The 25,934-nt window shown below is 49.5% G+C and overlaps 1 protein-coding gene and 1 non-coding gene across 5 annotated transcripts in view; one reads left to right on the top strand and one right to left on the bottom strand.

Moving 5' to 3' along the window:
• Positions 1-25,934, top strand: part of DNAJB6 (DnaJ heat shock protein family (Hsp40) member B6) — a 70,218-nt gene that overhangs the window by 36,352 nt on the left and 7,932 nt on the right. For 3 of the 4 annotated variants that reach the window (XM_027573387.1, XM_027573384.1, XM_027573385.2), the window contains 4 exons: positions 5,269-5,400; positions 7,606-7,747; positions 8,278-8,348; positions 25,283-25,620. In XM_027573387.1, coding sequence (XP_027429188.1) covers positions 5,269-5,400; positions 7,606-7,747; positions 8,278-8,348; positions 25,283-25,605 — 668 coding nt within the window. In that variant the 3' untranslated portion in view covers positions 25,606-25,620. Of the gene's footprint in view, positions 1-5,268; positions 5,401-7,605; positions 7,748-8,277; positions 8,349-25,282; positions 25,621-25,934 lie in introns of those variants that run through there. The other variant, XM_027573386.2, reaches the window with a different exon arrangement.
• Positions 13,682-13,784, bottom strand: LOC113912072. Its single transcript, XR_003516695.1, has one exon. It is a non-coding gene; the product is annotated as a U6 spliceosomal RNA (small nuclear RNA).

Below are 25,934 nucleotides of genomic sequence, written 5' to 3' on the forward strand. Positions count from 1 at the left end.
GCAGTACTAATCATGGTGGATTTAGTTTTGTTCCTGTGCTTGCGTTTGGTGTGGAGTTAGAGGAGTTACTTGATCTGTTCCTCCAAATTTGTTTTGTGGTTATCTATCAGATACTGAATTTTGGTAAAACTTTAAATGTATGGCTTAAAACATATTTCACAATACTTCTTTTTTCCTTAAGGCTGTATGTGTGCATGCACGTAAGCATTTGTTATGGTGGGTTTGTGCTAAATTATTCCACAACATTCAGTTAAATGTACTTTTTGTCCTAAGTTTGACCTTGTTACTTTGCTCTTGATGAGTATCTTGCTAATATCACTGATCCCGTCAAGGATTCATTTTCCTCTTTCTGAGAGACTAACAGGATCATCTCTGAGGTGGAGGAGGTGTGCAGTACATCCAGGGCTCAGCGCCTCAAGCCCTTATGTGACTGTGTTGGCTTACACTCCAGACCTGTGTCTGTTCCAGGTCGCCTTCGTATCTCCCCTGCCTAAACATCCTTGTAAAATAAATGATCGAGAATACCGGTTTTATTTTTTGAAATCTGTACTCCATTTCTCCAGAGAGAAGCAACGTGGTCTACATTTACATATTTCTGTTTCTGATTATATATCCATATCTGAGGAAGTTCACTATAAGGAGTTGGCTCAGTCGATTATGGAGACTGACAAGTTCAAAATTTGCAGAGCTGCTGTCTGGATTGGAGTCCAAAGGCCGTCAGGCTGGAAGAGCCAGTGTTCCAGTTGAATACCCATCAGGCTGGAGAATTCTCTTACTTGGGGGAGGGTGGTCTTTGTTCTCTTCAGCCCTTCGGACGGATTGGATGAGGCCAGCCACTCAGGCTACTGATCTAAATGTTAATCTCATCCAAAACACCCTCAGAGACACACCCAGAATAGTAATTGACCAAATATCTGAGCACCCTGGGGCCCCTTGAAGTTGCCATGTGAAATTCACCAGCACAGGCCCACCCTCTGTCACTTGGATACCCACACTCTCCTGAAGTTACTACACTTAATCTCCAAATAAAGATAATCGCGCAGTCGTCTTCTTCCCTGACGTGAGAATAGCTATCCTGTGTATGCCCGAAAATGCCCAAAAATGGCACTAACGTTTCTCCTTGATGGGGAGGCGAGGTCCTGAAATTCTGTGATAAAAAGTGTGTCTCAGGCTACATGGTAAGGGGGTAGGAGAGGCGGAGAGCAAGATGTTCATGTGTTAAAACACGCTCGCGGAGCTCTAACAAAATACGGGGGCACTCATGGGGCGCCTTCTTAGGGAGTCACGCGTGGTCGCAGCTGATGGGAGTACAGTGGACCCTTGAATACTGTGCCGTTCCACTTCTGTAGGTGGTTTTTTTGGGGGGGGGGGATTACAGTATTGTAAATGTATTTTATGATTTTCTTAACATTTGGTTTTCTCTAGCTTACATTATTGAAGGAATACAGAATATAATATCTACAACATACAAAATCTGTGAATCACCTGTGTTCTAGGTGAGGCTTCCTGTCAGCCGTAGGCTATGAGCAGTTAAGCATTCGGAGAGTCAAAAATTAAACCCAGATTTGTGACTGTGTGAGGGGTCAGGGCCTCTAAGCCGGATTGTTCAGGGGTCTGTTCCTCCTGTGCACGCTCCCCATTTCCTCAGCCTTGAGCAGACACAGCTGGCTGTGGTTTGTATGCCCACTGGGCTGAAAGTAAAACCGTACTTGGTAGCATGTTTGGCTATGTTACATTGTCTTATCACAATTTTATTTCTAAAATACAAATAAAATATTTATCCTTTATATTCTCAAAAATGATGCATACTCAAGAATTTGGGAAATATAAATGAGACAAAGGGGATAATCAGCATTTGTCTTGCTACCAATTAAAAATCCACTGTTAGGGGCGCCTGGGTGGCTCAGTCGTTGGGCGTCTGCCTTCGGCTCAGGTCATGGTCCCAGGGTCCTGGGATCGAGCCCCGCGTCGGGCTCCCTGCTCGGCGGAGAGCCTGCTTCTCCCTCTCCCACTCTCCCTGCTTGTGTTCCCTCTCTAGCTGTGTCTCTCTCTGTCAAATAAATAGATAAAATCTTAAAAAAAATCCACTGTTAACATTTTTCACCTATTGTAATGTGTTACCTAAATGTTCTCTTCTGCCTTTTTCTAAAGCCTAAACTTAATGCTCATTTAAAATGTGCATTTAAAATGCTATTTACCTCCTCTTTTGGAAAGTTTGGTTAGTTTCAATTTTCAGTATATAATTCTTTGAATTCTCTTAGTGCAGTGTAGTATTTCCATGTTTGAGATGAGTGATTTCCCTGAAGTAGAAATGCTGGGTTGAAGAGTTTTTAAAAATTGATTGCACTTAATTTGGGGCTTGAGGATTTTGAGAGGTCACGGTACACAGTCCTTAACTGCTTTTTGTGAAAGGGTACAAACCAGCAATAGCCAGTGATAAGTTCTTAATAAAGATTTGTCTAATTTTACAGTGGCAGCTTTTAACAGCATAAGCATGATATTAAAAACAATGTGTTTGTGTCACCATGACCGATGTAACTGAGACTTACCCACCATGACCGATGTAACTTAGGAGACTTTACATTTTCAGGGTTAAACTTTTGTAACTTTAATTTTGAAATTATGTAATGTAAAGTTCAGTGAGTAAAATAACTACCCCAATTGTAGAAAAGCATTTAGGCTGTGCAATATCAACAACAAAAAATAAGATAAAGGAGGTTTTAGAAAAATACCAGAAAATATAAACTGAAAATCCACTGGCCTTACTCCTACTTCTAAACCAGCTTTCGAAGTAGCTTCTAAAGAATGGAATTGTATAATTATGCAAGTCTTCATTTAGCCTAGAGTGTGAGCATTTGAGTCCGTGTATTTGATGGTGGTACCATATGGCCCCTGGATCTCGCTCTCAAGCTTTGTGAACAGCGCTAAGGATTTGATTGCCGTGTGAACCTCAAGAAGTTAGTAAGCACGTTAGAAGAACAAACACGGTAGGATTCAGTGTAAATGAAGTCTCAGGTGCAGAACAACATGGATTAGGGATTCCTGAAAGTGTAAAGCAGGCCATGTAAAATCTTTTTGATAACTTGGAGAGTCAGAAGTTGCACAGTAAATTTTAAATTGCATTTGTAATGTTTCTGTTTCTTCACGTGAGTGGTGGACATCAGGGTGGCTCTGACAAAATTCGGTGTCACAGGTGTGTAGGCTCGTTTTATTTGAATAGGGTGAGTCTCTGGAGAAGTTCACAAAGTGTTAACTAGCTTTAGATAAGATGAACTTCCATTTATACTTCTGTTACAGTGGACTGTAAGCCCAGCCCCATTTACAAAGTAGTAGGTTATAAATGATTTTCCTAAGAATTATTTTGTGAAGGGCAGTGTTTACTGTGGAAAGTCAGCGTGAAGTTGCAACGCCAGCAGTCTCGGGGTTGACTTGCCAGCAGTTAGCAGTTCTAACCCAATACCCTCTGTGACCCTCGGATTGGCTCCTCAGGGGCCAGTGGGGCCATGTCTCCGCACTGGGATTGCACGTAGACCTTCCTCCTTCCTCTGGCACCTTCTCCTTTCTAGAACTTTCAGGAGGGCACCAGTAACCAGTGACTCTCAATGTGTCCTTCAGGCCCGTCTTCCTGCATGTAGCATTAGATAAGGGAGACTAGCCGATTTTCACTGAGAACAGCTCAAAGAGGCCAAGAATGTGCCTGCGCTCTTTACTTGGCCCTAATTTGAGCTTCTTAGCCTTGCCTGGCCATCTGCTCTCAACTCGCGGGTCCTCCATGTGTCTCTGAGGATCATGGCAGAGTTCACCACGAAGATCACGTGTGTCTATGCACTTGAGTTGTGTCGTGAACTCCCCTGCTTTGGTCACTCTTGCCCGGTCGTACCGAATACACCGTCCTGGTTCTGTAGTTTGTTTCTCTTGTCGTGCATTTTTTTCTTACCATTCATCAGGATTCCTTGAGCTCCTCTATTTTCCTGGAAAAAGAAAATAACACTGATTAATTCACAGAACTGCAGTGTATTTTTAAAAAAGTTTGTATAATTCCTATGTTTTTAGTAAGTGCCCCACTGACTGATAACCAACAAAAATCAGGGCTAATCTTATTTTTATTTTCAGGAGCATTTGGTATGTCTAATAGGAATACTATGGCTGTCTGTATCAGTAATTTTCTGTTAAAATAGAGCACGTTGTTAATGTCTGCCAATTAACATTTATTCAGGTTTGACTTTGACTAATCCTTTCTAAATTTTTTTTGCTTTTAGAAAAGTAAAGGGAATTCTTAAACCCTGTGGCCCAGAATCAACAGCTGTTTTGCCTCACTCGTTACACCATTCTCTATGTGTTATGCAAATAAATGTTAGAATAATCCATTTTTGTTCTTATTTCTTAATTAATGTTGGGGAAGGTAGCCCAGGTTCCCTGGAATACAGTTACCTGAGTGTGAAGTCCCCTTAATCGTTCTAGTGGTGGCAGCAGGGACAGTGCCTGCTACTTGGACTCAAGAGGCCATATTAAAACAGCTCCCTAAGAGCGCCTGGGTGGCTCAGTTAAATGACTGCCATCGGCTCCGGTCCTGATGCCGGCCTCCCTGCTCAGCGAGGAGTCTGCCTCTCCCTCTGCCCCTCCTGCCACTCAGTGCACGCAGGCACACTCTCAAAAGAACTCCCTATGAGACTCTTTAACTCCAGGGAACAAACTGAGGGTTGGTGGGGGGGAGGGGGTGGGGGATGGGGCCTTAACTCCAGGGAACAAACTGAGGGTTGGTGGGGAGGGGGGGTGGGGGATGGGGTAACAGGGTGTTGGGCATTAAGGGGGGCACGGGATGTGTGATGAGCACTGGGTGTTATACGAAAGTGATGATTCACTGAATTTGCCTCTGACACTGATAGTACACTGTATATGTGCTAACTTGAATTTAAATAAGATCTTGACAGCAAAAAGAAAAAAAAAACCCAGCTCCCTGTCTGAGTTTGAAGCGCACATAAGTGATCCCCGAATTTTGTATTTGTTATATAGAGTGATTGTGTCAAGTCTGGTTATTTATTCCTTAATGTATTCTAGCTGTAGTTAGACGAGTAAGTAAAGTTGCTGGTCATTAGATGAACTTTGGTTGCTGTGTAGATAAGCTTTGTTAAAACTTCTTGATAAGTTTTGTCTTCTGATGGAATAGTGTGTTACAAGGTGTTAACCCATTTTCCCTTTATCGCAGCTCTCCCATGAAAAGAATAAGCTTGAATAAAGACTTTACAAACTACATCTGTTTGTTTTTAGAAGACCCATTTGAGGACTTTTTTGGGAGTCGAAGAGGCCCCCGTGGAAGCAGGAACCGAGGCACAGGGTCGTTTTTCTCTGCCTTCAGTGGATTTCCGTCTTTTGGAGGAGGGTTTTCTTCTTTCGATACAGGTATTAAATCCTTCGATTTCATGTCCAATCTGTGAACAGACATCAGTGCTGATTAACAGTTTCAGTGAGCAGTTTGAAGAGTGTATATTCTTTGGGGTTAGAATAGCTTTGTAGATTTGCCAGTAGTTTTCATGTGTAGAAAATCTGTACTTAGTAACCTATATTTTCCCTCCTAATCTTCCCAAGAATATTTTCCTCGAAAACCCATTTCTTTTTCTTTTCTTTTCTTTTTTTTAAAGATTCTGTTTATTTATTCATGAGAGACAGAGGGAGAGAGAGAGGGAGAAGCAGGCTTCCAGGGAGCAGGGAGCTCGATGCGGGACTCGATCCCAGGACCCTGGGATCATGACCTGAGCCGAAGGCAGATGCCTAACCATCTGAGCCACCCAGGCGCCCTGAAAACCCATTTCTAATCTTACTTTTTTTTTTTTAATGGCTCAGAAGAATTTCGGTAGTTTATTTTTATTTTATTTTGTTTATTTATTCGAGAGAGAATGAGAGCACGAGAGGGAAGAGGGGCAGAGGGAGAAGCAGGGAGCCCGATGTGGGACTCGATCCCAGGACTCTGGGATCATGACCTGAGCCGAAGGCAGTCGCTCAACCTGAGCGACTGAGCCACCCAGGCGCCCCTCTAATCTTACTATTAAAGGTGAACGTTTAATGAAATTCCTGGTTAAAAGGAGTTACTTGATTTGGGGTAAATAATTGTGAAGAAACCCACTTGTAGATGATCTCTCTGAATCCTTTTTTGTCAGACCTCCTTGGCAGCTTTAAAAAAACAGTAAATAGTATTCTAGGAGGGTCCAGGTTGATGGGATCAGAAGGTGGGGTGGAACACCGTGTGTGAGTGCCCGTGGCCACACAGAGTGCACGAGGAGGGTGCGATCGTATGTGACTGCCCTGCCCCATAGCATCCAGTGGGCTGTTTAAAAGCAGCTCATCTGGGGCGCCCGGCTGACTCAGTCGGTGGAGTATGCGACTCCTGATCCTCTGGTTGTTGAGTTTGAGCCCCATGTTGGGTGTAGAGATTACATTAAAAATTGTAAAAAAAAAAAAAAAAAAAAGGACAGTTAATTAGCCAGAGTATTATGCATGTGGCATGATATAATTATATATTTTACCTGAAGAATTAGGATCTTTTCTTGGAAGTTCATATAGTTCCTCTTAACAGAGGAGCTCTTGTTTTTTTCTGATTCTCTGATTATTTCAAATGCTACATGGTAGGAATTGGCAGTTCTTGTTATGAAGGCTGCCTGCAGCATACAGCTCCGCGTTCTTCCCTTTGAGTACTGTGCTACACCGTGGAGGGAAATGGTGGGTTTGCTGAGCCTTGGCTGCAGACGGCCTGTGTACAGCAGCCCCTGTCGTTAGAGACTGCACAGTGTGCTGCAGGAGAACTGCTCAGGCTTAAGGGAGAGTCAAAGAACGCTGATTTAATACATCAACAAAATAGTACTTCGTTTAAGAAATGTGTGGCTAATGTGTTAGGAGGGGGTGTGTGGATGCAGACCTTACTTCTAGGAGCCTTGTAAAAAGTCATGGTTAGGGCGTATGGGGATTTGTTCTAATGTGAATATTTTCAAAGTGGGACAAGTAGTAATAAGCTTTTGAAACAAGCAAAACCAGTCCCAGTATCAAAGAATTGGTTTGCTTTTGTGTAACTTGTGGAAATCAGGGATTTTAGCGTCTGTAGTGTGATTGCCATAATTGAGAATGTTATCCACAAGTGAATTAGGCAGATCCATACTTTCTCAGTATTTGCAGTATTCTTTCTAAAAATTACTTGAGCCTTTTAATAGAGTTTCACCCTTCGTGGTCGCGTTGCAAGGAGAAGGTAAGCAGGTTGGGTTCGGCGTTCTGTGCTGCTGAACGTTCTGCTCTTGCCGTGTGGCGATGCCTGTTGCCGTCCCGCTCCTCTGTGGTGCGTGGGCCCGGCTGGCCCCTTGTGGCTAGGGTGAGCTGCCTGCCAGCGGGCTCAGCAGAGTGCCGGGCCTGGGCGGGGAAGAGGGTGCAAGGAGTGGGGGCCCTCCTCCCCAGCCTCCAGGGGAGCATGCGCCCTCCTTCCTCCTCCTCGTGGTGCCAGGGCCGCTCTGCTCAGGCACCGCTCTCCTGGTTTGATCCGTTCCTTTGTGGTTTTCCTGTTACTCATACTTGGGTTACATTAGTACTGACGCATTGCTCCCTAATCTTCCTGTTTTCCCACAGGATTTACTTCCTTCCCGTCACCAGGTCATGGGGGCCTAACTTCGTTCTCTTCCACGGCATTTGGTGGTAGTGGGATGGGCAGCTTCAAATCTATATCAACTTCTACTAAAATGGTTAATGGCAGAAAAATCACTACAAAGAGGTACGGTGGTTATTTATACTTTTTAAGTAAGCAGGTGTACTGTTTCATGGGTGCCACGTGTCCTTTGTGGGTGCGAGCGTGCACACGCGCACACACACTCCTAGTGTAATGTATAGGTTGTATGTTAAACCTGGCAGCGGTGGGATCTTTTAATGTCTGAATTAGAGCTTTCCCTTTTGAACTGCTGCTTAATGCTTTTCATAGTAGAAGTAATCTTTATGTAGAGCCACACTTAAAATGTATAATAACGTAGTAACGTGCAGTAACTTTGGTGAACGCTGCTAGAACGATAAAACCCGTAAACAGATTTTCACCTATGCAGTGTTCAGCTGTGCAATGTTTGAGACGCCGCTTTTATCTGTCAGAAGAAACATGTTAAAGAATTGTCAGGTTGCTTTCACCTGTGTTTTTAGCCCTCAAGATGAGTGATTTCATATATGCGAGGGGGAATTAACGCTTTTTTAAAATAGGCAGGTACATTCACATGTATTGACTTTAAAAAAAGGTTTGAAATGCATTTTATCTTTCAGAATTGTGGAGAATGGTGAAGAAAGAGTGGAAGTGGAAGAGAATGGCCAGTTAAAGTCCTTAACGATAAATGGTAAGGAGCAGCTGCTGCGCTTGGATAACAAGTAACAACGCACGCGTGTGGCAGGCGTGTTAGCTGTAACGGGCACCGTTGAGGACTGACAGGAACGCTTTTTTTTTTGAAGATTTCAAACGAACTCAACTTTCAGTATAACTGTACCTAATCTAAAGTATTTATACACAGCTCATCGGAGCCCTATTTGTCATAGACTTTTGAGTTTATTGTTGGGACCACATAATAGGACCATTGTTTGGGGTTTTTTTTTGTTTGTTTTTGTTTTTGTTTTGTTTTGTTTTTGTTTTTTGTCCTTAAAATTGTTGTAAATCTCTGTATGCACTTTGCTTTTTTATTAAACGTAATCCAAGGTGGCCGTGACTCTTTCGTACACTAACACCAGCACGGACCTGCTTTTCCATTGTGTTTGAAACGTGAGCCAAGTAGAGTCAGCCTGCTGTGAAGTTAACATTGCCAGGATGAATCTTCCACAAAAATAATTTCAAGTTTTTTCAGTATTTAGTAGTGAGAGATATTAATGCATTAATGGTAATACATTTCTCGTTTAATAATAAATTGAGGATGTTTTTCTAGTGCATGAATGCTGGCAACTTAGTAAGATTTGACAATTGTTTAAATATGTAATGTTAAGCTTAGGTTTAAAAAAGTAAAGCTGGTAAACTGGGTCTTTGTCATTTGCTTAAAAAAAAAAAAAAATAAATGCGAATGTGTTTGGTGCATTCTTTCCTGAGTGGGGCCTGTAGCCTTCTTGTGTCTGTGTATGATTTTGTGCCTGGGCTTCCAATGTCCCTTCATTCTTGTTCAGTTCTGTTCCTCAGGGTGGACGCCGATATTGAGTGACCTGTACTCCTTTTTCTCAGTATATTTGGAGGGTTGGTGTTTATTTTCCTATTTGTGTTACCTAATGAGCAATTTATTGAAGCTTCTCCTATGGTAACATTTTTATGAGGAAGGAAGAAATAGCTATACGACTGTCTCATTCTTTACAAATAGGTTCTAGTTTTCTAGGGTACGTTTGATCCTGGCTCATTTATTTTTTTATTTATTTAAAGATTTTATTTATTTATTTGACAGACACAGCAAGAGAGGGAACACAAGCAGGGGGAGTGGGAGAGGGAGAAGCAGGCTTCCCGCGGAGCAGGGAGCCTGATGCGGGGCTCGATCCCAGGACCCTGGGATCATGACCTGAGCCGAAGGCAGACACGCTTAACGACTGAGCCACCCAGGCGCCCCTTGATGCCGGCTCATTTAAAGACGTGATATGCATGGTAAAGTCATGGGGTGACATAGATGTGAACAAAAATAAAGCTCTTTTTTGTTTTTCGATGTGTAAAATCACATCGAAGATCCAATCACCAGTGACTAGAATTCCAGCCAGAGGGATGTTAAACTGGACGTGGCTTGCGTTTGAACAACCCCACTCAGCTTTGTTTTGGGTAAGCATAGGGTCCTGCCAGAAAGACAGGAGGACCTAGGGTGCTTCCTTCATGACAGACAAATTTCTGTCTGTGCAGGCCCAATTGGAAGGCATGTGGAAATTCTAGAGTCTTTACAGAATCAAATGTTTTTGTTGGAAACAATACTGTAGAAAATTTCATAGAAACTGTAAAAACAAGTTCTTGAAGACGGTGGAACTAAGGGAAGCTGTGAAACGTACTGTCCTAGCCCTTCAGACCTGTGGAGAAGAGAGGCCTGTTGTAGGTTCACAAACCAGAATTCTTATACTAGAAAGCCCGCTTTCATTTAGGTTGTTGGGATAGATGATTTCTCTGTCATTGAGAAACTGCAGTTGATAACCTGGAACTGAACAGACGTAGAACTTACAGTTGTCATTAAAGGTGCGGGACGAACCTCCCGATAGAGCAGGTTGATGCTCCCGTAGGGGGGCAAGAGGTCCTGTCTACTCCTGTAGTTAGAGCTTCCCGGGAGGCATTGCACTAGACCTGGGGTCTCCCGTTTGGGATCCTTCTGGGGGGCGTGTGTCCACATCCCGCTGTAAACTCTTCCTTTACAATGCAGGGTAGAGGCGGAGGTTTCTGACTTCAGAGAGTCTTTCTGCTGAAATTTCTTGGGGAGCATCCCCGTCCAATGTTCTTCATTGGCATTGGGGGAACGTGGCCTTCGTTCTGCACTTGTGTTGTTGATAGGAATGTTCATTTTACAAATGTGTTCTGGGGTGGGGGTGTTAAGGAGTCCTTTTTACCCGGAGCCGTGAGGCATCTTCCCAGCACTGGCAGCATCGCACCCACGAGGAATGACGTGCGAGCAGAGCTCGTAGTGGACATTGCAGGCTCTGGTCATTTGTTGGTCCCTACGCGTTTCTGTGATTCTGTAGGCTCGGATGCCTTGTGGAAACAGGCATCGGGGCGCCTGCCCTGACGGGCCCGTGTCCCATGTGCACCGTCTGTCACGCACTGCGTGTCCTGTCTGCCTGCCGTGTGCTTGCATGTCTCTGTTTAGGGGCAGAAATCCTTAACAGTCCTTGAAGAAGACAGGACAGCACACGCTTGGGATGTCAGGCTGCTCATTGCCCTGCATCCCTGTGGTCCCTCAGTTGGTCTCGTTGAGTTCCAGTGGATTGTGCTTCCTTTACAGCTCCAGAGGATCCAGATGCGAGTTTGGAAACTCGGTAGCTTTATAATGAAGACGACGATGTTCGTGGCTGCACGAATACCGATTTGTCCTTCCTCTTTTTCTTTGAAGTTCTTTCAAGGGCAAATTGTAGACTGTAGAGGTAGCTTTAGATTTCCTGAAGTTACTCTTAGAATCTGTGTACCTAGTCTGCTCAAGTCTGTTCCTTACAGAATGGCCAAGCTCGGGGGGGTGGGGGGAGATGGCATCTTTCTAGTCAGTTGTCATTTGTTTATTATCTTCTAAAGGTTTAAAATTTCTCCTTGATTACCTACCTCCTAGCTATCACTACCCTCTTCAGGGACTGCTCTTCTCATTTTTCTTTGAAGCGCTACATAATTAGTTTGAAATTTTATTTTCAGAGAATCGAACAGTAGTTTATAATCGGTCTTATTGTCTCTGCTGTTGCATTTCAGTAGTGGCAAAAGCCATCAGCATGTTCAGTAACAGGATGGAGCTAGTAGTAACCGTTTCTGGAGGTTTTCAAGCCTAAAATTGCTTAGTAAATTGGAACAGTTGATACTGTGTGGTCAAGAGGGGTTGACTTTTATGACCCAATGGCTTATATTAAAAAAAAAAAATTCTGGTACCACCTCAGGTGTTTTTGTGGTCAGTACTTGTGCATCAGGGGGTTAAATGATGCAAGTCCTTAAAGAAACGTTGACTTCCATTTTTCTTCTCCATCCGCATATCCTGTGTCCGTACAGCATAAAATGCACCCGCTTTGATTTTTTTTTTTTAAAGATTTTATTAGAGAGAATGAGAGATAGCAAGCACAAGAGGGAAGAGGGTCAGAGGGAGAAGCAGACACCCTGCTGAGCAGGGAGCCTGATGTGGGACTCGATCCAGGACTCCAGGATCATGACCTGAGCCGAAGGCAGTCGCTTAACCAACTGAGCCACCCAGGTGCCCACACCCGCTTTGATTTTTAGGTATTTCTCCCAATCTGGTCATATGGGTGACTTTCTGTTCTTGCTTCATCCGCTGTGAGAATGCTATTCTGTACTCACTGAGCTGTAGTGAGTTGCATTAATTAGATGTAGACCTTGGTTATTAGTATGATTAACAGTTGGGACTGTGATAGGCCAGATAACTTTTGGCTATATTAGTTCCTACACCTTGACATTTGAGAGGGTCAAGGGAGGGAAAGTTGTAACAGCTCTTAACCATATCAGTCAGAAATGGGGAAGTCACGGAGATCGTGGATTTCCAGAGACCAGGATTCGTTGGGACTTTGGAGTCTCACTCGTTAGGGAGAACTGGACGTGGGCATCAAGAGGCCCATCAGCTCGCTGTTGGCCCTTTGTTGCCAGGCACTCTCATACTGGGTGGATGCGTCATTTACTGGGGACTGTCGGTCCTTTTCCTCGTATCTGAGCATTCAGAAAACAGAGGACCTGTTCTGGGGTGCAACTGTCACAAGAGTAGAGGCCCTTTGAGGGGCACCACTCACTGAGCTGGTGCTCAAGGAGTAAGCCCAGGATGGTGGTGACTGTCCCTCTCCATTCCTCGTTCACCTGGGAGAGCATCGTCTCCTGCTTCTTCATGCCAAGTAATGACCAGGTGTGGCTTGGGAGGGCTTGAGGGTGCATCTTGGTTTACAACATTTCTTTGCTCTTTGGACCCCTGTCCAGTAAATGTTCAGTTTCATAGTCTTCTAAACTGCAGTTTGTTACATATGGGGTTGATGTGTGTCAGGAAAGTGTGTCTCGCCATCATGTCTTTCTCCCCACCCCACCCTCCTCTTACGCTCACCGCACCCCTGGGGACTGCGTCCTGATACCGAACGCATTCCACACATGGGTAGGAGATACACAGAGAACACAGGCCTTTCTTAGCAAGTGGCAGGGAGCCTCGCCGAAGGACCGTGGAGCTGGAGATGATGTTGGAGAAGACGGATTGGCTCCTTTCTCCTGGTGCTTTGGGAAAACCACCTTACTGTGGGGTGACCTCCTGCCCTGTGCGCGGACTGAGTGCACAAGCTGGTACAGTGGGGGTGGGTGGATCGTAGCATGTTGGTTAAACTTCAGTCTTTCCCAGATGCGGCCCGACACACTGGTGGGAATGGTGGCCTGAGCAAAAGTGTGGCTCCTGGCGCTGTCCCTCCACCCCTACACACGCGTGTGGTGAAATGCAGTTGTGTGGAGTCTGAAGCCTGTGCGGGGCTTGTTTCTCGGGCGTTGCCCGCATTTTGTTTCTTTCATAATAGAGTTAGATTGTCTTGAGTATTAGTACACCAACATTCCTGTTTGTGTAATTCTTAATGTATGTGCCAAGTCATGTGGTTATATTTCTTTCCTAAACAGTTTTTCCTTATTTGTGTGTGTTGCTGTTTTTTATTTGACAGAGACACAGCGAGAGAGGGAACACAAGCAGGGGGAGTGGGGAGGGAGAAGCAGGCTTCCCGCGGAGCAGGGAGCCCGATGCGGGGCTCGATCCCAGGACCCTGGGACCATGACCTGAGCCGAAGGCAGACCCTTAGCAACTGAGCCACCCAGGCGCCCCACGGTTTCAGGGGTGGAATTTAGTGATTCATCCGTCTTCTATAATACCCAGTGCCTCATGCCCGTCACCCAGCCACCCCATCCCCCTACCCCCTTCCCCATCAGCAACCCTCAGTTGGTTCCTGAGTTAAGACTCTCTTACGGTTTGTCTCCTCTGTTTTTGTCTGTCTTTTCCTTCCCCTCCCCTGTGTTCGTCAGACTCTGGAACACTTCACGAATTTGCATGTCCTCCTTGAGCGGGGGCCATACTAATCTTCTCTTTATCCTTCCGATGTTCGTGTGCTGCTGAAGTGAGCACCCCGAGCAGTTCTTTCAGTGACTTCCCGGTCTGTCGTTAGGAGGTAAATTTCCCCTAAGAGGATATTAAGTACCAGTATTTCCCAGTATTGATGGTGTGTTCCGTCATGTCATGAATACGCAGTATCATAGGCACTATATACTTATACACATGCATTAACAAAGGTCCTAGGAGAAAACTGGACCACCAGAACAAAGATGTTCAGTTGTCTTCTCCTCAGCTGCTCCCTTGGTCAGCTGACCCTCTCTGGCGTTGATGTGGCAGGGAGGATGTGCCAAGGGCCCCATTGAAGCCAGGCTGCCTGGCCAGTCTGCCCGCCCCTAATGTTAGGAACATTGCTGCTAATCAACCCTGAGCCTGAGCAGATAACCTCTTATCTGAGACTTTGGGGTTGCTTGGTAGGATGCCAGGGCACTAACATGAAATCCAGAGCTGGAAGGAAGAGAATGAGCGGTGGGCTCCATGTGTCCTGTCTACCATCTCTCCTTGTCTTTCCTTCATTCGTGAACCGTTGGAGGGGTCCATGCAGAGTTTGTTGAGCTGTGATAATGTGTTCAGGGGTGTTGGGAAAGCACGAAGGACTGTCCAGAAGGCATGAGGAGGAGTTCCCGCAGAGTCCTGTGGGTTGTTGCCAGTCATCTGCCAAGCAGGGATTGGATTCCCAGGTGCTTCCAGAGTGCCCGGCAGGGCCGGCTGGCCCGGTATGTGGCGTGTGCTCGCCCGCCCTTTGTGCCTTGTGGCCTTGGCCTGATTCCCTTGTGCACCCGGGCAGAGTGGTTTGCAGCTTTTACCCCCAGTCTGTTCTTGTGGGAGTAGTTACATCAGATTAGGTTCCTAGAAGTGGAGTAGTTGGGTTGACACGTGTGCATGAAACTTGACATCGCTTTCCACAAAGAATACTTTCCTGTCAACAATGGATTCCTCACATAACTTGTAAAGACCCGGTGATTTCTAAACTGGACATTTCTTTGGTTAATTAATTGGGTGGAGCATCTTGTTTGTTGGGGTTAGCGGCAGCATAACGTATTTCTCCCAGTTCCGGGGTTCCGTCGGTTCCTGGCCCGGCGGGGTCTTAGTGCTTCGCCTGCCCTGGAGGAGATGGCTCTTTGCAGGGGTCATCTGTTCATTGGACTTACTGTGTGGTCGTCTTAATATCTTCTCCAGAAAAGTGGCTTTGTTTGACCTTTGGTTTAATATCCTACATCTTCCACAACCAGGTTTTCTCTCATTTTCTTGTATGTTGACACGTATTTGTCTCTTTGCTTCTTTAATTTACGTGGAATATTTGTGCTGAAAACATCTTTCTCCCACATGCCTTTCCATGTTCCTTTTGTACATTTGCGTTAGACATACAGCTGTTTTAGGACTCCTCTCTCCTTTTGTTCTTTTGGTCTTGCTTTATGCCGGGATCACCCTGTGTCGGTTGTAGTGGTTGCCAGGAAGGGCAGCTTGTTCTCAAAATCTATCTTGGGTGCTCCTAATGCTTCGAAATGAAAGGCACAGTCGGCTCCAGGTACCCACCCTTACCTGATTTCCTTTACTAACTGGCTGTTGTGTATACCTGAGTAAGACAGTAAGTTTTTATATTCCTTTTTATCCAGTCGCTTCACTGTACTTTTGGCTTACTCTGTTTTTATTTTTTTAGACGCGGGGGAAGGGCAGAGGAGGAGGGAGAGAATTTTTTAAGAAGATTTTATTTATTTGAGAGAGAGAGGAAGTGCAGAGAGAGTGAGTGAGCACGAGCAGGAGGGAGGGGCAGGGGGAGAGGGAGAAGCAGACTCCCTGCGGAGCAGGGAACCTGACATGGGGCTTGATCCCAGGACCCTGAGATCGTGACCTGAGCTGAAACCAAGAGTCAGATGCTCAACCGACTGAGCCACCCAGGCGCCCCTTGGCTTACTCTTTTTTTTTTTTTTTTAAAGTATCAATTTTTTTATAGCTAGAAAGCCCTACTAGTTTTCGCCTACCTCCCCCTCCCCCATTTTTTCTTACCCAATCATTAATACTGATAGTAGGGGTTTTTCCTCTTGTTCTCAGTAGTCTGGTTTTAGTAGTTGACTTTGTGGGATTATGTGCTTGGCTGCAGCTTTTTCTGTTGAAGGAGAAAGCTGGGTGGCGAAGCTGGGTTCTCTGACTTGAAGTCCCTGGGGCTCCCGAGTGTGCAGGAGGGTCCAGCCCGGATCTTTGTTTCACTGGGGTGCCTTCTGTGAGCTCTGTCCCCACGAGGAGAGGCGCCTTGCCTGCGAACTCCTCTAGTCTTGGTACGTTTTCCAGTTACTGATACATTCACAATTTTCTGCTGTTCCTGGTTTACGTTTTCTCTCTCTTTTTTTAAAGATTTTATTTATATATTTGACGGAGACAGCGTGCGCGAGAGAACACAAGCAGGGGGAGTGGGAGAGGGAGAAGCAAGGCTTCCCGCCGAGCAGGGAGCCCGATGCGGGGCCTGATCCCAGGACCCTGGGATCACGACCTGAGCCGAAGGCAGACGCTCAACGACTGAGCCACCCAGGCGCCCCTGGTTTACGTTTTCTCCTTGTCGGTTGAGCACCTTGTGTTTCCAGGGAGCATGGCTGTCCGTCGAGGCTCAGGAGGCATCGGTCACTCGGTGATGAGTTCCTTCTCTCCTTGTATCTGTTCTTTCTGGAAATACTAGCTTTTAGTACTTTCCCATTAACAGGTATCTTAATTTTCATCGTTTTTCTTCCTATTCTCTTTGTTAGTTGCACTTTGAATATTTATAGCCTTTTTGTTCATAAATGGGAGTTTTTAAAATTCTGAGTTCAACATACGAAACGTTCATTTCTGTTGATCTTTAAGGCTGTTGTTTTTATTGCCGTTCAAAACATGGCCTAGAAGATAAGAAACACCTGTTTGGGATGAAGGGTTCAGAAACTGCAAGTTTTTACTTAGTCGATTCTGTGAACTTCATTCTGCTGGGTTTTTTCCCTCTCTTGGTTTGGTTATTTCTCTCCCTATTTATTTACCTTCTAAAAATGTTTAAAATGTCCATCTACAATTTCCAAGTGAAGTATGGAGTCTAATTTTTATTTTCCCATATGAATGGTAATTCTGTCCTTTCCCCACTGTGAAATGTGATTTAATTCTTAGTAATTTGCCTTTGAATTTTTTTTGAGATCGCTCATTAGGATTCTTTTTTTTTTTTTTTTTTAAAGATTTTATTTATTTATTTGACAGAGAGAGACACAGCGAGAGAGGGAACACAAGCAGGGGGAGTGGGAGAGGAAGAAGCAGGCTTCCCGCGGAGCAGGGAGCCCGAGGCGGGGCTCGATCCCAGGACCCTGAGACCATGACCTGAGCCGAAGGCAGACGCTTAACGACTGAGCCACCTAGGCGCCCTCATCAGGATTCTCTTACAGTGAATAAATTTGTTAGGGATGGATTTTTAAAGAGAGAATATCTTGGCCCTTAACTCACTAGAGCGAGCTCCATTGACCAGCCACGTGCCTTCCCACTGGGCACACCAGGGTCAGAAGTGGAATCGAAGCAGTCCGCTGTCTGAGCAACGTGGTCTGGGGCCACCCGGCTGGAGAGAGGCGCCTTCAACGTGCTGTAACAAAGGCTCTAACATACATGCACGATTCTCTGTGTCCTCACGGAGTTTTAATGTGTCCCCTAGTTTTCCGTTAAATTTTCTTTTATTTATTTTTTAAAAAGATTTTTATTTATTTATTTGACAGAGACAGAGCAGGAACACAAGCAGGGGGAATGGGAAGAGGGGAAGGAGACTCCCTGCCGAGCAGGGACCCCGACGCAGGGCTCGATCCCAGGACCCTGGGATCATGACTTGAGCCTAAGGCAGCCGTCCAACTGACTTGAGCCACCCAGGCGCCCCTGTTAAATTTTCTTTCAAAGAGAATTTCATGGGAATGTTGTTAGTGGTGTTCACTGCTGGTAACGAGTGGACTCGGGAGTTGAGCTTTGGGTTCCCTGGCACCGCGATGGTGCACTTGGAGGAGCGTGCCGGCGCTGTGTGCCTTTTCCGTGGGCGGGGGAGGGGGGAGTACAGTCTCCGGGTCACTGCCAGTGTGTGATTCTGATTCAGACGACTGAAGCAGTTCCTTGGCACATGCCTTGCTTCATCTGAAATAGGTTTTTAAAAGATTTAACAGATGTCAATATTTGACAGAAGATGGGGTAATTGAGAAGAAACTAGAAAAAATGAGATTTTATGAATATGCAAACCTATGGAACTAGAATGTTTCTTCTGCTTTACGATGCGTCTTCTCAAGATTAATTGCCGTTACTGTTAATTACTTCAGCTGTTCTCCGTCTCCATGAAGTCCTGCTTCAGAGCTGTGGTTACCAAGGACCGTGGGCCAAGCAAGCAGGCCCAGCAGCCCAGGCTGCTCGGGGCACAAGGGCTCCATTCACAGTTTAGGTGGCATTTTCCTCCCCTCTCCCCAAGCGCACACTGATGCTGTCCTCTCGAGGCCCTGCTGCAGCTGGGGTAGGGCTGTGTGGCCCCAAGACCTCCGCCAGGGTCGCTGCAGGGACCTCGGGGGCCTGGGGGGGGGGGCTGCTGTGCGCTGGTGGCCTTCCACTTTGCACACCATTTCCTTCCTGTGCATCATCCTCCGTCCTCGGTGGCCTTTGGGTAGTACGTGGGGGGTCAGCAGCCTCCTGCTATGGGTAAGGGCATCAAACATGATCCCTCGTCACAAGATGGTGCCAGTCCTGGGAGGGAGGCCCAGTGACTTGAGATAAATCAGATACAAAGTCACAGACGAGAAAAATGAAGCCCTAGCTAGCGTGCCTCTATTGTCTTTTTCTGGCTTAGGATTGTGCTCAAGCCAACCGGACGCCACAGGACATGTGATGGCCCCGTGTTCCAGGCGTCCTTGGCCTCACTGCCGCCGTAACACTTTCTGCAGGTGCTGCGGGGTAAGCGGGATCCAGCCCGGTCCCCCCAGCCTGTCCGCACAGTTCGTCCCAGATGCTGTGCTGTGTCTGGTTTCCCTGGGAGGCCCTCCTGCTTCAGGAAGTATCCTGAGCCGTGGCCGTGGCCCCGGCCCCGTGTTTGTCAGGAGGTTGCTAGGCTGTACTGTGTCTAACACCATTAGGTCTACGCCACACAGGAGCCTTGGAAGACCCACCCCTGCCTGCCAGCCATGGGAGACATGCAGTAGGCTAGGCCCGGCCGAGGGAGAGGTGGTCGTGTACGGTGGCCACGCTGTGGAGGCGCGGTGCAGCCCCCTGGGACCAGGTGAAGGAGCTCTGTCCTTGGTTTCAGCTGAAGTACTGGTGGGGAAGCCAGCAGCTCTGGGGTTCAGGGCCCAGCTTCCTTGTAGGCTGCTTTGTTGTGGCCCCTTCCGGGCCTTCACCCCAGATTGGGGTTCCACGCACCCGCTCCTAGCACTGCAGCCCCTCTCTGTCAGGGCTTGGGCCCCACCGTGACTTGGTTTCCCTTCATGTAACCAGCCGGGATGTGCTTTCCCTGTGTCCGCTTACTTGGAGAACTAGTGCTTGCCTCCCTTCATGAGCCGGTCTGCCTTCCCGGTCCAGCTTGCATGTTGTCCCTGTGTCACGTGTCCACCAACTGCTGGCTGGAATTGAGTCGTTGCCCTGTTGAAAACCGCTCAGGGACCCCGTTGGCTTAGGAGACATTTTAGGATCTGTGTGGTGCCTGTGTGTCCCTGTTCCTGTCCCAGGCCTCTCCATGGCCACTCTGTCCTGCGTCCCGGGAACACCCTGGTCCCTGCTGCTCCCTGTGCTCTCGTCCGTTCTGTCCGCCTTGGGAGAACTGCGCCCTCGCCGTTGGCCCTGCATGCTGTGGATTTGCTGAGCACGCGGTGGGGGGCGTGGGCCTCACCGTGACACCGTGTTCTGTGTGGGTCCTCCACTGCATCTGTGAGAACAGGAGCCCTGTCTCACGTGGGTCTGCAGCGCCTGGCACAGACCGGGCCCTGAGGTTTGAGTGAACCTTCTGATGGACCACTGGTGCATTTTTGGGTGTTTGTGTCATCTCCCACTGTGTTGGTGTTCATGACTTGAGTAAGTAGGGATTTGCACCCCCCCCGCCTTGCCAGCGCCCCTGCCGGGGAACAGCAGCCACAACCAAGGCCTCTTGCATTGTACTTATTTGGGAAAAGGGATTCTGTTTTTATCTATGGAAGTTTGTTTTCATTTGCATATTATCAAGCCAAAGTACACTCACTGTATCTGGACTCCATTTGGGGAAAGAACGGAGGCAATTTGATGGGTCGGCTGTGCGCATGGAGCAGCTGCTGAGCATTCCTTTCATAGTTTCTCAATGATTTCAGTGTGCTTTGGCTGGGACACTGCAGACCCTGTTTTTGTTTTTAAATTTTATAACTTGGTGCTGCAGGGCAGGACTGTTGCTGGTATATTTAGTTTTCCAAATGAAAAAGATCCTCGGACTCCTGTAAGCAACATAAAGTTCAGTTAATTCACACACAGGAAAAGAGGCTTGCCGAAATTACACCAAGATAGTAAATTCTGTGTGGGTTGTAGAACTAGAGGTGACTTACTTTTTCCAGGTATTTGTATTTTGTATTACCTTCATACAACACGAAGCGGTCAACTCAAATTGTAGAAACTGGGAAATGCCATAGCAGAGCAAGGGTCTAGTAATTCGTGAAGTTGTACTGAACCTTTGGAAAAGGCCGTAAAAAGCAGTAAACCGCGACTTCCCAAAGTGTGACATAGGCTGTAGGGGATGAGGTAGGGGCGGCCGTGGTCGGTCTGGTTTTAATTCAGAAAGTTGTAAGTCACGCCGGGCCCCCAGGCACCCTGTGGCTTCGTGAGGTGCTGGTGGGTGTTGCTTCGGTGAGTTCCCCGCAGACGCTCTCGCCCAGCGGTGCGGCCCCGACCTGGCACTGCCGCGTCCCGGGGCTTTGGTGGGAACCGAAGGCAGAACAAAGAGGCTCTGAAGATGGGCTTGGGGGGGGGCGGGGACGGGGGGTGGGGCGCGGAATCTGGTGCTTCGGAAGGTTGGTAAGACTGCTCTGCAGTTGAGGTGAGGTAAAGCCAGTTCCCATCCTGCGGTGCTCACCCCCCTCACAAGCTCCCTCTTCCGTCACCACGAGGCAGGAGCAGTGGGTCCTGACGACCGGTTGACCTGCCCCTGTGTGCCGCAGTCCATTCTGAGACGGGGCGCGGGCCGTCCTTGGTCCAGATGCTCCTCCCTCTCCTCATGTCGAGTCCCTTCCCCTCCCCCCTCCCCCCCCCCTCCCCGAGCCTCTGCCGCGGTGGGGGGAGCAGTGGGGGGCGGCTCAGGTCCTGGCACGTGGAGTCCACAGCCCGGTGCTCAGCCTGGGGGGGCGCAGGCAGGCTTCCCGCCTCGTGGTGAGGACCAGAGGCTCTGCCACGGGAGCGATGGCATTGCCCTGGGGCTCCAAACGGTCCAGTCCATCATAACCCGCATTCTTCTTAAAACCAGCACTTGCATCCCTTTCCTCAAACTTGGGCATACGTGCTACCATCAGGGCGAGGGTGGTGGCCCCATTTCGTAACCTTGTCAACGCCTGCAAGCATACCGCACATGTAGTGGACTCGGTGAGTGCTTGAATGCGCACGTGTGGACTGAGGCCTTGCAGAAAGTATCCAGTGAAGATTTGGGGTAAGACCGCGATTTAATCTTTGCTTCTCATTTCTGTCCTTTATCTCCTTTCCCTGAATCATTTTTCCTGGTTCTTGAGATACTGTTAAGTTTTGTGGGAACTCTGTGGGGTCAGTGACCTGATTGCCCCTGCTCCAGACCCAAGGAGCTCTCAGTGGCACGGCCGGCCTGGGGGAGCATACAGGTCACTGTGTCCCCTGTAAGGGTCGACTGTGTATATCAGGAAGAGAGTGACGTGTGGGACAGCAGGTGCTCAGCTGTGTGTCCTTCCTCTATTTCTGAAAGGGGCACTGTGGACCCGGCAGCCTAGTGCTCAGCCCCAGCCACCCACCCTGATTGCGTGGTAGTTCCTGCTGCAGGGCCTCTGCAGCGGGGCTCGAGGGAAGGAGCCTCGTGGGCGAGAGGCCTGAGCTGCAGCAGCACTAGGGTGTGCCCAGGAGGTTGGGTGTGGGGAGGACAGGCACTGAGCCTCTGGTCGGAGCCGGTGGGCAGGCTTGGGCGCCTGGGGCCTGGGAGCCCCTGCAGGACTCCGGCTTCCTGTGCAGTCCTGGAGGCAGGGACGTGCTTGCCTCTTGTGCCCTGAGTGTGTCTGGATCCGAGAGGCGTGGGAGACGCGGCACCTTCGCCCAGAGTCTGGAGCGGACAGAAACCTTCAACGTGCACCTGCTTTCGGTCTCTGCATATTCAAGGCATTCTCAGAATATCATCGAGCTTAACATCTTAGAGGCTTCTGGTTTCTTTTTTTTTTTAAAAGATTTTATTTATTTGACAGAGACCCAGCGAGAGAGGGAACACAAGCAGGGGGAGTGGGAGAGGGAGAAGCAGGCTTCCTGCCGAGCAGGGAGCCCGATGTGGGGCTCGATCCCAGGACCCTGGGATCATGACCTGAGCCGAAGGCAGACGCTTAACGACTGAGCCACCCAGGCGCCCCGAGGCTTCTGGTTTCTCACCACACAGCAAACCCCCGACATGATGCGGCCCTGGAAGCTGGTGTACGTGCCCGTCCTGGGCCTGGGGCGAGCAGGTGGTTTAGTGCAGCGAGAACCGGTGATGGGCAGGACGGCCCAGGCCTGGTGCTGCTTTCCCACACAGTGGCTCGTGTGGCCCCGTGGCGGCCTTCCAGCTTGTGGGGGCCTGTGTCCAGCAGCAGACGCCCACCTTCTCTGCACCGTAAGTGACGGAAGCGAGGCCAGTGGTCTGCGCTCAGACCAGCTCCCTGCTCTTCTGTGGGGGGTGATCCTTGGCCGCGGTGGCTGCAGGTGCTTGTGGAGGTGGCAGGGAAAAGGCCACCTCCTCTCCGGCCTGTGCCGGAACGGCTGGCGGGGAGACTCGGATCTGAGTGTTCCTGAACTTTTGGGGTAAGTAAGCTGGGAAGGGTGCGACTCCCCCCACGAGCCCCCGGCCTCCTCCGCCAGCCACTCACAAAGCCAAGCCCACATGGAGAGGTACTGACCATGTTCTGAACTTGTGCTGACATTTGATGCTGTGATCACTGTTGATTACAAGGTGTGATGGTGTGGGACCCGGAGGGGCGGCCCGTTTGCCCTCGCAGGTTTCCCGCCTCCTTCAAGGTGGAGAGGAGCTGAGCATGTGCCTTGACGTTCAGGGCACAAAGCTGGTCGTGGTGTGAGCTCGGGTGCCACGGCCACAGGCCCCTCCCTGAGCACGGCTTGCAGCCGAGGCGCCTGCAGACACCGAGGTCCTGGCTCCCTGCCCTTCTCCACTCCCCACTGCAAATGCAGGCTTTGAAGTCAGGTCACCATGTAGCGGTTACTACTCATCGCCAGCTCCTTGGCACCTACACCATGTATTTGGGAGTCGTACTTGTATTTTATTTGCCAAAAACAACACAAGGCCACATAATCAGATCACAGACCCCCCCCCCAAGAGATGGGCTTCCCTCGAGTGCTCCCCCAACCTCGACCTTGGCCCCGCGCATGGGCGCCTTCCTGCTGCAGACACGGGCTGGTCCTTGGCTGAGGCACCTGCCCCAGAGGGGATGTGCCTGCCAGGCCTGGGGTATCCGTGTTCTCTCAGTCATTGGATTTGATTCTGAGAAACCCTCAGTGGGTCCGAGGTCCTCACTGAAAACGTCTGTCCTGGGCGCCTGGGTGGCTCGGTTGGCGACTGCCTTCGGCTCGGGTCATGATCCTGGAGTCCCGGGATCGAGTCCCGCGTCGGGCTCCCTGCTCAGCGGGGAGTCTGCTTCTCCTTCTGACCCTCCCCCCTCTCATGTGCTCTCTGTCTTTCATTCTCTCTCTCAAATAAATAAATAAAATTAAGAAAAAAAATGAAAACGTCTGTCCAGGCCACGTGCATGGGACCGCCGAGCATTCCCTGCCCCCTTGACGGTCTGCCTGGTTAAACGGCTCCAAAACTAACATTTCCGTTTCGGCCAACACGTGGGACACGTGCATGGTAGCTGGGAGAGAACAGGACGCTGGCCCTTAGCCCAGCCTCGCTGCAGGGCTTGGGGGGGGGGTCCAAGTGCCAGAAAGCCCGGAGCACATGTGTTGGGCCCAGGGTGTCCGGAGCTGTGGGGGATTTTCAGAGGCTCTCTGAGGAACCTGAGACTCACTTTGGAAAACCTCTAAAATGCCAGTCGCATGATGCAGGCTGCCCCAGGACTTCCTATTTCTCCAGTAGTTTCCGAGCTTGGTGTGCGTGCTGGGACCACGGAGCCCGCCCGCCTGCCTCTCACCAGTGTGGCCGTGATTCCAGTGGCCGGCGCTCTGATGCGAGGGCAGAGGTCACACCAGGGCTTGGGGCCAGTGCTTGTGGCTCGGAAGTTGACCCGTGAGAAGTGCTTTCACGCCCTCCAGAGTAATCTAGGTGGGCGCTGTCTTCCCCGCGCTGAGCCTCGCACCTGGGGTGAATGAGCCGTATGCCGACACCTGTGTGGTAAAAACTCGTCTGCGTTTCAGGAGCGTTGGGAGCTGGGGCTCCGACGGGGAAGGCGGGAACAGGACAGTCCACGCTCCGTGCCACGCTGGAGGTCATGCTTGGAGGGAGGTGGCCTCTCAGTGCACTTCTTTGGGCTCGGGTTCTGTGAGCTGGCTGGCTGGGCGTCTGATGACTGTTGCGCCCTGTATAGCGGACGCCCCCACCTCCCTCCACGGGGCAGGGTGGGTACGAGGCTTGGGGAGCGCCCTTGGGCCCATTGTTCCCTGAGATGGGGGTGTGACAGCATTGCTGCTGCCTTCATATGGCACCTTTCTCTCAACCTGCGCACCTGGTCATCAAGAGCCTTCAGAGAGTGAAATTTGAGATCATTCAGTGACAATTATAACTTGTTTTCTGACTTGGTTCCTGGTGTTTAATGTGCAAAACTGCTTTCTGTTTTCTAAAGACCAGTAGACACACAGCGTTGAGAGCAGTGAGGACTGTCCCATCTTGGATGTGTCCCTGGGGTGACAGACGACCCGCGTGGGCGGGGAAACGGGCCGTCAGGCCCCCACCTCCCAGCCAGCCAACCCCTCCCCCCCTTAGATGGACAGGTTCTAGAATTCAGGCTGCCCGTGAACGGGATGGGAGGCAGCATCTGGAGCCCTTTCCTTGCAGGGTGATAACCACTGGTCAGTTTTGACAAATTTTCATGGGCAGTCTGGCCCCTGACGGATTTCAGTAGGACATGTGCTCTGACAACGCGTGAAGTCGTGTGTGTGTGTGTGTGTGTGTGTGTGTGTGTGCGTGCGTGCGTGTGCAGGGGCGTGTACGAGCAGCTGTGTCCCGGGCCTGTCCACAGCCCCGTCTCAGGCCCTGATAGCACAGGTGGTGGACTCAGCATCTTCCTTCTCCTCCTGCAGGGGAGTGGGGGCCCCCAGGGCAGGTGCTGCGTGCCGGGGTGGAGAGAGGAGCAGTGCGAGCTCACGCCCGCCCCGTCCTGTGCTTGCAGGTGTGGCCGATGAGGACGCTCTCCTGGAGGAGTGCCGGCGCAGAGGCCAGAGTGCGCTGCCCGCCCAGCCCGCCAGCACCAGCGGCCCCTCACCGAGGCCACACAGGCCGGCCTCCCTGCCCAAACCCGAGTCTCTCCACACGCGTGAAGAGGAGGACGAGCCAGGCAGCCAGCGGGCCACCAGCAGCCCCTGGGACCCCTCCGTGCTCTGTGCAGGTGTGCAAAAGGGAACCGATGCGGAGCTTCCCCGAGGGGACGGTTACCTTCCCTCCCGAGACCAGAGAGGACCTAAATCACTCCTGTGCTGCTGTGTCCTGACCTGAGCGGGGCGGGGCTGGCGGGGCCCGCGAGAGGCTCCTCAGAGCATGGTGGCGGCGGGAGGAGGCCCCTTGCTCTCGGCTCCCCTCCTGGGAGATCCCCCGATTAAAACGGGGTGCCAGTCTTCCACAGTGGTATGCAGTGTGTTGTCTTGGGCAGAGGATGACAGGTGCCGCTTCTACTTGGAATGTTCCTTTTTGTCACTTTGCACTTCGTGCTTGAGCTCTTGCAACTTGGACGGGCCACATGCTCTGAGCCGCTCACTGAACGATGGGCCCCTTGCAGTCTTGGTGATGGAATGTTCTGCATTTGCTTCCTGGCCCTCGTGCCTTCA

This window comes from Zalophus californianus, chromosome 12 (assembly GCF_009762305.2).
Source record: "Zalophus californianus isolate mZalCal1 chromosome 12, mZalCal1.pri.v2, whole genome shotgun sequence".
Classification (NCBI taxonomy): Eukaryota; Metazoa; Chordata; class Mammalia; order Carnivora; family Otariidae; genus Zalophus; species Zalophus californianus.